This window comes from Patella vulgata, chromosome 4, assembly GCF_932274485.2.
Source record: "Patella vulgata chromosome 4, xgPatVulg1.2, whole genome shotgun sequence".
In the NCBI taxonomy this organism is placed as follows: Eukaryota; Metazoa; Mollusca; class Gastropoda; family Patellidae; genus Patella; species Patella vulgata.
This window is the reverse complement of record NC_065882.2, coordinates 53,737,195-53,749,898: the sequence shown is the minus strand read 5'-3', so window position 1 is coordinate 53,749,898 and position 12,704 is coordinate 53,737,195. Positions and strand designations below refer to the sequence as shown.

At 35.4% G+C, this 12,704-nt stretch overlaps 1 protein-coding gene across 3 annotated transcripts in view; it reads left to right on the top strand.

Annotated features, from left to right (window-relative positions):
- The window catches only part of LOC126818261 (uncharacterized), a 41,883-nt gene that overhangs the window by 5,145 nt on the left and 24,034 nt on the right, over window positions 1-12,704 (top strand). For 2 of the 3 annotated variants that reach the window (XM_050545573.2, XM_050545572.2), the window contains exons 3-7: window positions 1,662-1,776; window positions 2,481-2,640; window positions 2,969-3,049; window positions 3,452-3,588; window positions 12,308-12,436. In XM_050545573.2, the coding sequence (XP_050401530.1) occupies window positions 1,662-1,776; window positions 2,481-2,640; window positions 2,969-3,049; window positions 3,452-3,588; window positions 12,308-12,436 (622 nt within the window). Of the gene's footprint in view, window positions 1-223; window positions 805-1,098; window positions 1,213-1,661; window positions 1,777-2,480; window positions 2,641-2,968; window positions 3,050-3,451; window positions 3,589-12,307; window positions 12,437-12,704 lie in introns of those variants that run through there. The other variant, XM_050545571.2, reaches the window with a different exon arrangement.

Sequence of the window (12,704 nt, the reverse complement as noted above, 5' to 3'; positions counted from 1 at the left end):
TTAACAAAAGTCCCTGTTGTGGATATGGTTACCAACCACAACAAACCCTGATACTTGCATTATTATTCAAAATTGGTATTCATACCTTTCTATTGATATCATTATTTCAATAAGATTTTTTGTTTATGGGGCCATAATTCATATTTCTATTGCCCTTTGTTTGCTTTGATTGTTAGTAGACGTCTTCTTCTATCTTAGTTATTGGAATGTTCTAGGTTAGCCTCCTTTTCGTATCTTGTGATTGAACTTTTTTGACGCAGTAAAGTTGAACTTCTTAAGTCAATTTTTGTACTTCTCTTGATAACGGAAAGTAATTAAATCCTAGAATTTAAGATAAAAAGAAAGAACAATATTTGATCAAGTGATTAGACGAATATTTAGACACTTGGAAGGATATACTGTGCTAAAGAAACAACCAGATCTGGTTCATTGTGAAGAAGCAAACGCAAAAGTACCACAATGATGAGTGTTAAGAAAAAAATGAAGGATTTCTCCAGAGATCCTGGGGAAGATGAAAATTACAAATCAACCACAAGCAGCAGAATTATTCAGGTTTTTCATCTTAATTAGTAAACAAAAGCAGACCAAACCAAACCATCCCCCAAAATGATGAGTAGAGTGGAGGAGCTTCGAGCTCTCAAAGATCGAAGATCACGGAATCGTGAAGTCAGGGATTTTGAAGAACGGATTTTACTGGATAATTTAGAGGAGACAGAGCGACAGTTACATGGCACACCAAATAATACATACAGGAAACAGCTTCCTCTTTCTAAGCATGAAGACTTAAGACAACTGCAGATAGAAGTAAGTTTAAGTCACTTTAAATATCCCACAATACAGTTCTATTTCAAGATGAAATCACACAATTAAATATTATTATGTTATTGGATTTTGATATATTGTATGATATGCATGATAAAATCTGATCAAGTTGACACCTGAACCCAGCCACCTATAATACTATATTAAATCTCTCCTTTTTGATATGTTTATATACATATGTATTAATTTGATGAAGTTTAATGTGTTAAAACATTGTTTAAACAAATAAAAAATATGAACAATAATAGCAACATAAGTATATGATTATATTTTCAGTATGAAAGAATGAGAGAACAAGAGCGAAAGATGATTCAAGACCTAGGTCCATTACATCATAGAAGTACTGGCCGTAACTCAGATGCTAGTATGAGTATACACTTACTTAAAGATGTAAGTTACAGACTAAAGACTACTGGTGTAATGTGTGGATTTGCTGTGATTTTTAATAAAACATACTGGGATTTGTGTTTTGTTTTGCTTGTTTGTTTATTAACTGCATGCTTTATATATATAAATATATACTGATATACCTGTGTGCACCAATAATCTTAGTACTAATTACTTATTACTATTTTAATTACAAAATCTATTTAAGCATGTAATATGTTATCCATTATGCATATATCTCATTTGGAAAATATTCACATGAAGCATTATATAACTTTATGTAACATGTCAATGAAATAATATTTTTCATATTTGATTTTTTCTATGTTCTTATATGTTTATTTTCTGTGATTTAATTTTAATATTTTGTCAGTGTTTCTTTATTGTTCCATTCTTATCCATCAGTATTAGAGAAAGGAAAGACTGTAAAAAAAATATCATTTGATTTTCAGAGAAGCAAATATAACCCCAACAATGATCCCAAGTTACAATCACTGGCAGAAAACCATGGTAAACAAATGGAATTTCTCTCCAATAGAAATCGTGATCTAGAACGGCAGAGAGATGGTAAGTAGAATTGTGTTCATTTAATATAGAATAAAATTAAAATTAAATTAAAATTAAAGAATCCCCGCTCAACAGAATACACAACAGACTTGTAGAAGTAGAAGATTGTTTAATGGGTCGACGTTTCGTACAATAAGCAGCCTTAATCCATAAAGTTACGGTCCGATACATGCCAATATCTTTGGGATATAAACCTATATTTCAAGATTCGGCAAAATCAGATAAAAATTGTGACCTATAGAGTGTCCACAAACAAAATGCAAACGGATGGATAGGGGCGGCAATAAAAGTATTTATACATGTATGACACATAGTTGAAAGTCAAGACGTATTCCATTGTGGCATGAGCTTGTTCAGTTGTCTCAAAATTAGCATGTAACTGTTAAAATCTATAGAGTGTTAATTAATGCCTCTTTGAAACAATTGGGATCTTTAGTTACCCTTTTTTACCTTTCTAAATCTAGATGTTTCAGCCTGTCCAGCTTTAATTACTCTCAAAGGGAGTGTTGCCGTACCCTTTTCCTGTTTTTAATATAGAATAATGTAAAAGTTAAATGCAGACTTTAGATACACGTAGATGATCCACCTAGATTTGATCTTCAGATAAATGTTGTTGTTTCTGCACACTGGCTGTAATATGATGAATGCAGTTAGTATAAGCTTTAGAATTTGTAATTGTTAACTTAATGATTTTTATTTTTTAGAAATTCGCAGGCGTCTAGGTGATCTAGGCAGGAAACCTCCAGAATCTGACAATACTGCTGCTTTAATCGCAGAATTACGAGATCAGGAGGCAAGAAATCAAAGACTTCTAGAGGAGTTAAAGAAACAGTTATTGGCATCAAGACAGCCAGTGGCCATCATGTAAGTTAATTCATTGTTTTTTATGTAATGAGTTTGCTTCACCTACACCAACGGTTTGAAAAAACAACATATTTTTATTATGCTATCTTTAATGGTTATTTAATTCAGGGATGATTTCTAGACAACAAAAATGGACATTAATGTTTTAAAATCTTTCTCAAGGTAAATTAATTACATTCAGGATGGTTTTACAATAAATATGTACATTATAACCTATGTTTTCAGATTTAAACATAACACAAACATTTAAAATCTTGTGAAATTGTTGTAATTGAATTGTAGTGTCATCATCTTTTTGCTTTATGTAAATTTGTGGGTGTTTTTTCAGTGGAGAACAGCAACATGTTCAACAGAAGAAATCTTTCACATATCCCATCTACTATGGTAACTCATTGGTTGCTGAAATTAGGTATGTCAAACTTAGATATTCCATTATTAGTTTAGTTACCCGGGTTGCACGGTTGAAACGTAGTTGTCATTAATTGTCAATTTCTTATTAAATACTGCACCAAATGCAAAATAAACAGTAACATTGAATAAATATATGAAAGAACAGTACACAACATTTGAAACTTTGAAGAAACTTCAGAGAACTAGTACCAAAGACACAAAACTGTTGTGGAAAATTTAATTATGTTAAACTGCACTGCATTCAACTTTGAAATGTTGATGGATATTTGAAAAAATAGAGAATTTCAACAATGTTTTTATGTATATAAATGATTGCATGTGAATGTTATTTGATTAAACTTAACTCATCCTAGTAATAGAGAGATTATAATTTAATTGAGTTTTTTTGATAATATTGCAGTGCTATTCGCCAGGCTTATATTCAGAGTGGAGGAGACGATCCTGAAATCTTAGCTCAGTTAGCTCAGATGCTAGCAGAAGCTCAAGCTATTGAAGAAGCCATGAGAAACAAAAAACCTCCTGAACCCAAACAAAAAGGTTAGAAAATTGAAATTCTAAGTATATAAATTAAGGAAAACTATGTACCATACTTACTAATGCCATATTTAAATCAAAAATTGAAAGCAAAATTTTAATGTCAAGATTGGAAGCATATTATTAGAAACGAATAGGTACCGGTATTCTAAAATACATTAATATTAACAAACAATCAGGAAGACTTAGTTTTAATATTTAAGTGGGTTTCTAATGAGATTGATGAATTGAACCATGAAATATATATAAGGGGTATACTTTGATATTCTTTCATTTAGGAATTACAGTTAGTTACTGGGCCCTTTAACCAGATTTTTGAGGAAAACATGGTTATTTTGTTTTTAAGTATATTTTGAACACTTGATTTGTAAAGGAGAATTGAGAATTTACTTGATTATAGAGATTAAATCTGTTACTAATTGCGAGTGTGAATTAGCTGCATGGAGAATTAGCTCTGTATGTTCACATTTCTGGGATCTATTCTTGTTTATTTTATAATCAAATTTAAAGCAGAGCTTATGTTGATTTTGCAACTCAAAGCAACTAGTTCCAGTCAGTTGCAAGTGTGCTTATGTCAATCATATCAGCAACTTGGGACAACTGAGAGAAACTAAAATTGAAGCACACATCGACTTGGAACTAAAAGCGAATACACTTTACATGTGACTGTTAATTTATTCATTTTGTGATCAACAAAATGGCAAATTCCTTAGAAGAAGCAACCCAAAGGCATGGTTGGTCTTGCCATAATTCTATTAATACATTTTTGTTAACATCATCAACATTTGAAAAGTTGGTGGCTTCGTTTCATTCCATTTTACTTATTTATAAAGTCAAATGACCCATGTCTCTTTATCATGTGATATTTTTTCCATGGAAATGAGTTGATGCCATTTGTAAAAACACTCATGACGAGGCAACTAGTTGTTGCTAGTTGAAACGAGTTGCGGAAAGTTAAACATGGGCAAATGGCTTCAAATGACTGGAACTAGTGTTGTGAATGGTCAAACCCACACGTATTCAGATATTTTCATTGGAAGACATTCATAGAAACAAAAGACTTCTTTCATAGGCACATGTTTATTCACCTTCTCCCAGGGGAGCTCACTCCCAAAAAACATACAAGTTATCAAGTCTTACAACAGGCAATATGTAAGGGAGATAAATCATGTATCCTTAGTAGCAGGATACAGACCACAATAATACATGCTTAGAACTAATATATGGCTATACAACATCCCCCCGACTGAAATCAAAAACGCAGTTTTTGAAGTCAAAGTACAACTGGTTGGACAAACTGTGAACTATGATTTTAAGAAAAGCAAAACTAAAACTATGGTACATATTATAACTCAAACAATATTTTTACATATACGATATGGAAGCTATTAAAGTGAACATTCACAATGCTCCGAACCCCATTAGTGTACTAAAACACATGTTGTAGATATCTACAGTGTTTAGGTTGATATACAGCTGGGTTTCTGAATGAACACTACAATAACAGTATTACATGTTAATCAATCGATATTTACTAATGCTACCTGTAACTTGGAGCTTATTATCATGAACAAGGTTATTGACAATGGCAAATAATGTAGGGCAAGAATTTACAGGGACCCAAGAAGACTTATGGCTTGCCTCTGTATGCGGTATGGTAACTAAAACTTGTAGGGAACCACACTTGAACCGTGCTTTCTTTAACTCCATGGTAGACACATTAGAAACATTTTGTAAAACGTGACATTGTTTGGTGAACTGATAATTAGACAATGTCCCAACAGTAGCAAGATGATGGTTATCACCACTATTATGTACATACTGGTGTAAATTAACTGGTTTTGTGATCCTATTATAAGGGATTACAGTCTCATTGAATGAATGTAGTACAATATCATTCTCATCAGTAATTAAACATAAAGGATTAATTTCAGTAAGGGTATGAGCATTATTGGCTGGAACATTACCCAGCTCCTTTTGCAGTTGATCAATATGGGTAATTTTAGTTTGAAAATTAGGCGACCGTACAAAACATGGCTTTAGTCTATTAATAGAATAGACATCCGGAAGCACCCTGCCATCCAATGTGGCAAGAACGTAATGGGTTCGATCGAGTACCTGATGGACAACCAAAGGACCACACCAATCGGCCTTGATTTTTCGTGAATTTGAGGTTAAGCTGGAAGACGAAGGCTTGAGAACATAAACCAGCTGACCCAATCCGTAAACAGGATTCTTACTCAGATTATGAGCAACACTTATGTTTTGTGATTCCTGCTGACGTTTCTGGAGATCCATTATGGTCTTCGACATATGATCAAATCTGTCCTTCAATTGGGAAATATAATCCGAATAGGAGCGACAAATGCCATCAAATTGCCAATTGAGATGAGTAAGATTTTTCGGTTTACGACCAAACACTAATTCGTAAGGACAAAGACTACCTAATCGTGATGAAGAAAAGGAGTTGTATGCATAGCAGCACGTAGACACGTATCTGACCCAATCGGTTCCATATTGATTTAAGTTGACCTTTAAGAAGTCTGAAATTGACCTGATGTGTCGTTCGACTAGAAGGCTACCATGATTGGCAACACTAATCACTTTCTGACTAATACCAAGGGCTGTGCAGAGTGAAGACACTAGTTTTCCAGTGAAACTTGAAGCAGCATCAGATATGATAACTGATGGAGGACCAAATAGGCAAACAACCTTCTGAATTAAAGCTTCGCAAACTGTTTCTGCATCGACAGACTTTGTAGGAACACAAATAACAAAACGTGTTATCTCATCGCATACAACAAGAAGGTGTTTGAAACCAGAAACTGATGTGGGCATAGACTTAAAATCAATGCTTAATTTGCTGAAAACATTATATTCCTCAGGGATTCGAGGATGAAAAACTCTGGCTGTATCAGTTTTGGGCTTGAATTGTTGGCAGGTTGAACATGTATTGACATACTGTGTAATTCGCTGAAACATGTTTGGAAAATAGAATAACTTCCGTAGGGTTAAATAGGTACGAACAACACCTTGATGATTGCATAACTGGCTATCATGATACTGATGGATTAAGCCATTACACATTGATTCCGGAACGGCTAACTGAAGAGTAAAGCGATCATCATCATGTACCAGGAGGCGAAATAAAAGCTGTTCTGCTAAAATATACTCCTCTGACTGTAGTTTTAAACGTTTAGCAGCTTTACGATTGCTAGGCAAGATATCATGTGCCAGATAGTCATAAACTTGTTTGAAATAAGGAGATGTTTCCTGTTCTAAGCGAAGTTTATTCTGATCAAAAGGTAAGTTGTAATCTCTGATTATCTTACGCTTAATAACATTATAGAGTTTGGTCAGTTCAGCTTGCTTTGGAAAATGAGAAGAAACAACCTTTTCACAATTGTGAAGTAGGGGTTTGGGAGGAATACACAAGTCTATCGGAATTGAATCATCGATTCCATCCTCAGGTTTGTCAACAAGACGCTCCTCGGGACGAGTTTCTGTTGTGGATACTACTGGTCTGTGTTTACCCAAATAGGTTGTATTTTGGTGAGTGGGCACGTTAGTCGAAGAAGGGGGCTTTGATGGTTTAGCGGGGTTGATAACCTGGTTGGAAACATTCTTATGTGGGATCTGTGCCTGAGACTGGTTATCAAATGATTCTGAATCTGGGTTGAAATCAGACGTAGGAGTGGTTGGAGGTATATCTTCTTGAGATACTGAAGATGGTATGCAAACAGTTGAGGAAGCTTTAGATTTGGGAAACAGATCTGGGATAGGTATTTGTTGTTCCTTTGCATATCGACGAGTAACAGGTCGATTAACTGGCGAGAGAATGGGAAAAGCAAAGTCTGAAAAGGCAAAGGCTGTGGGGACCACTTGATCAATTTCACAATCATGAGTATCAGTGGAGCTCCTGGACAAAAAATCAGCTAATACCATCTCTGTACCTTTTTTATAACATGTTTGGAAGGAATATTGCGAAAGCTTGATGATAATCCTCTTAAGGCGTTGAGTACAAGGTTCTTTCTTAGAACTGAGAATGTGTACAATGGCAGAATGATCCACGACAGCAGTGAATTCTACTCCTTGGAGAAGGTACTGAAAATGGGTGATGTTTATTAGCAAACCAAACATTTCTAGTTCAGTGACACTGTAATTGGCACATGCTGGAGGTAATTTCTTTGAGTAATAACCTAAGATCCTTTCCTTGCCATTAATGACTTGTGTCAAATATGAGCCAGTTGCAGAACGGCTTGTATCGCTATAGAGAGTAAGATGACCTATTGCCGTTGGAAGATACAAGACTGGTGGTGTAGTTAACAGAGATTTAACTTTCTGAAAGGCCTCTTCATGTACATTGGACCATGCAAACTTGGACTTTTTTGATGAAATGCTATGGAGAGGTTGCATTACTTCTTGTAATCTAGGAAGAAAATTGGATACGTAGTTTACAGCTCCTATGAATCGACGTACCTCTTTACTGGACTTAGGACGGATGAGATGCTGAATAGACTGACAACGATCTGCTAAAGCCTTCAGAATTACAAGTCCATCATCATTTACCTTTATGACGTGGCCCATATAGACGACCTCACGCCTGAAGAATGAGCATTTACCAGGGGAAATCTTTAAACCATTATCTATCAGGGCTTTGAAGACTGACTGAAGATGCTTACTATGATCCTGGGCATCTTTACTAAAGATAATAATATCATCATGGTGTGCAATGCAATAATGGCGGCTGTCAGGAACTGCAGATAGGATTTTATCCATTTTTGTCTGGAAAATGGCAGGCGAGACACTTAGGCCCTGGGTTAGCCTTTTAAAATAGAAATGTCGACCGCCATGATATGATGAGATTCCAGTATATTGTTGGGCATTAGGGGCAAGGGGCAAAGAGAAAAAGGCAGATTTTAAATCCAAACAACTGAGAACTTTGGGAGAGGCATTACCTATCCGCTGTAATGTTGAAGCCAGTAAAGGGAAGGGATGATTATACCTTTTAATGCGGTTGTTTAAATGACGAAAATCGACGACAACGCGTTTCTCAGTGCTGCCTTTCTTGGGCAATACCAATATCGGAGAGGTATAAGATTGATGACCCTCGGCTATAATACCTTGCTTGACTAATTTGTCAAGTTCTGCATCAATAACTTGTTTATCGCTTTCATTTGTGTGATATGGACGAATATAAAATGGACGCGAATCAGTGACTTCTATATCTACTTCTAAATTTGGACAGTGACCTATCTCGCCGTACAAACTAAAGGCATCCTTATGTTTAGTTAGAAGCTCCAGAAACTCCTCTCTCTGAGTAGGCGACAAGATACAACCGTCAGACAAATTGATAGTCTGCTTAAGAATCTCTAACTCAGGTTTATGAGGTGAAAGAGTACTCTGAGAATGATGAGAAATTTGTTGTGAATGGTGCACAAAATCTGATGAATCACATAAAAAGAGATTGTCAGTGTTAAAATAAAATAAATGTTGAGAAGGTCTAAGATGAAGAGTCTTCTTACCGGGATTAGATATAGGTACGATGGTTTTATTGCGTTGCAATGTTGCTAATATAAACGAGGAAGATGGTGCCTTTGACACTTTCTTAAGAAGAACTTCACGATTCCGGTATATAGATGGCACGTTACCATATAAGGTTACATAACGTGTATGGCCAGGGCGAATATAAACACTGTGGGTCGGAGTAAATGATACTTCCTTAGACTTGCAATGAAATTGATTTGTATCAAATTGTAAAGACCCTTTTAACTCTGACAGGGTTTCTTGACCAAAGATTAAATCAATACCAACCAAATGTGGGGCAATATGAACTTTAACATTAAAACAAGAGCCTTGTATAAAAATTTTAACCATCATGAACGAAAAGCAAGTCAATATTTGACCATTACCCATACGAAAATTTAAACTATTTTCCAACGTATGTACAGAAAGACTTGACAGATATGAAGATGAGTTAATAACAGACTGTGATACTAAAGACTTGGATGCACCACTGTCAAACAAAATAATAACTGATTTCTTATCAGGTAAAACACCTTTACAAAAGTTAGAACGATTTAACTGAACAATAACGTCTTGGTCCGCATTTGCAGAAATGGCTTTTGTTACAAAATTGGAATTGGGGAACATTTGTGGAGCATGATTATCAAATGTTCCCGAATTCAAAAATCCTGACGAGATATGGTAGGACCATTTGGATGGGTAGGCTCGTTCTGTGACAACTGTCGATGAGAAAGATGCTCTTGACGAACGTAACAAAACTGCCAAGTATGGCCAGGATAAAGACAATAATCACAAAATATGACACGTGGTCTGGATGGATGAGGAGATTGAGTTTCAGACCGATGCTTAGAAGGAAATTGTGTTCTATATGATGAACGAGAATTATAAGGATACGGTGATCTATTGCGGAAAGTAGATTGATCCCTAAGAGGTGATTGAGTCCTATAAAATGAACGAGAATTATGTGGTGATTGAGAGCGATGAAACCTAGATTGAGAAACGTTTCTGTCTGTTGATGGGGATCTATGTAGTCGACGGTCTGACTGGACCTTCCTGACAGAACTATCGGTGTATGGGGAAGGAGTACTCAAATCCAATGTTAAATTTGAGACCTCATCCTGTAATTCAGACATACTGAAGGATACTTCTTTCACTGTTGAAGAGGGAACACTGGAACTGACATCAAAGTATCGCTGGGCCTTAGCAGCAAGGATCTCTACTGGTGTGTCATCAGAACTGACCATGATGACTGACTGCTTACAATTATTAGGTAGAACTGATATAAACTTATCTCGGATTTGAGAAGCATTATAATCCAACTGTGAAGCTAGTTTTGTAATCCTCTCTAGATTATCAATTGGAGAAAGAGAACAGTCATACTGTAAGCTAGAATATTGCGAAAACAAACCCAGAGTAGTCTTGGTAGGAGAAAACTTATTGATAAACTGTTCTTTTAGACTAGCATATGAATCGAAATCGCGGTTTTCAACCCATAACCGAGCAGAACCCTTCAGTGACTGTTTAAAAAGGCGAACTACATGTTCCAAATCTCCATCCTCGGGCGATATGTCCGTTTGATATAGATAGTCCTCAAAGCTTAACGTGTGGGCCCTAGCATTGTCCCTATCAATAATATTGCCATCGAATCGATCGATCATTTTCTCCATAATGAATAACTAACTAAAGTTTACGTAAATTGATCAACGTCAAAAGGATGGTAGGGAGCTGAAAGGCAAAAAAATGATTAATCATGTGATTTAAATAGTAATAGTAACAGTATTTACCAATTACATGTATATATATTTAGAAACTTTAACAGTTTCACAAAAATGGAATTACTAGAATGAAAATCCAAAAAAAATTGACCTATCAAAAGTGTTACACTTGATATAAAAATTATCTGACAATATTACTAATTATTAGGTTTGTAAATGTCATAGATGAAAGAAATCGAGGAACCCAATTAATAGTTCAAATGAAAACAATACAAAACTGTCTATTATATATATAATATTTGTTATTTAGCTAGAATTTACAAAAGAACAAATTTTAAAGTCTGTAATCACATGTAGGTTACAGTGAAATTGCAATGAATGTCCTGGCTGGTAAAAAAACAATTGGAACTGTTCTTTGAAATGGACGGCTTCCACAAGTCCTTTACACACTGCTTAAAACGGTCAAACACATATCCAATGGAGGACTGTCAAAGTTAAACAATTCAGTTACAAGCAATGTTGAAAAACTTAGCTAATCACTCAATCAGTTTATCTGTATTAATGGTTATGATCGAGTTGCTGTATACAGGAGATCAACACAAGTTGAAATAAAAGGCCACTGCACTACATTTAAAATGTTACCCCACTCTACTGAAGTACTGTAGGTTAGACCTATCTATGGTGGCTATAGTAGGCATACGATACTAAGAATAATGCTGCGACAAATCACAAGTAATAATAAAATCCAATCAGCTAATGTTAGCTAGAGTAAACTATTGTAGTTACTAAGTTTTCAAGTTGATCTTCGAATTAGTCTCAACCACTAATTAGTAGTTTGAAAGTCTGACATTTCTCACACAGAAATCACTGGTACCTAATGGAACACAATTAATCTCAATTCAATCCATGAAAATCGGAGTGAAAATCAGCCATCCAATAAAAATCAGCGTCAAATACTTATATTGGGGAACTTTTTGGCATCTCCACCATGTTGTGAATGGTCAAACCCACACGTATTCAGATATTTTCATTGGAAGACATTCATAGAAACAAAAGACTTCTTTCATAGGCACATGTTTATTCACCTTCTCCCAGGGGAGCTCACTCCCAAAAAACATACAAGTTATCAAGTCTTACAACAGGCAATATGTAAGGGAGATAAATCATGTATCCTTAGTAGCAGGATACAGACCACAATAATACATGCTTAGAACTAATATATGGCTATACAACACTAGTTGCTTTGAGTTGTAAGATTGACCTTTTCCAGTTGCATTCTGTTGCTCCCAGCCGCCGAAATGGCATTCACTCTCAGTTATAAGGTCGCTATTAGCCCCCCTTTATGTTAATCAGACTTTGTTTCTTAATAAATCACTGCATTCAATATCTTGTCCTACTACATATATTTACATCCGATTTCCATTTTAGATCACTATATCTTTGACCATGAAAAAATTATTTGTCTTTCTTTTATTTTACAGAAAAGAAAACAGATTTTTCTGCACACATCATGACATTAGATATGGAAAATGAAAGATTAAATAGAGAACTTTACTTGCTGCAAGAACAAAATCTGATGGCAAAGGGTAGGCGCAAAGATGACAGAGAAGGTAGGCTGCCGCCAATACGCTTTGGTCTCGGTGGAACGATGGGCTCTCGACTAGGTTTATCTAATCCGCTGTGTGGTACTTTGGGTCACAGTTCTGTTTATAGCTCTTTACTTAATCCATCTGATTCCAAAAATAATCCATTACTGTACAGTTCATTGGGTTACCAACCACTTTATAGTTCTTTGTTGGGAAAGACAGATGGCAATATTGACACAGATGCTGTTCTGTTGAATAGCTTAACAGGACGGGCATCAGGATTTGGCAGACC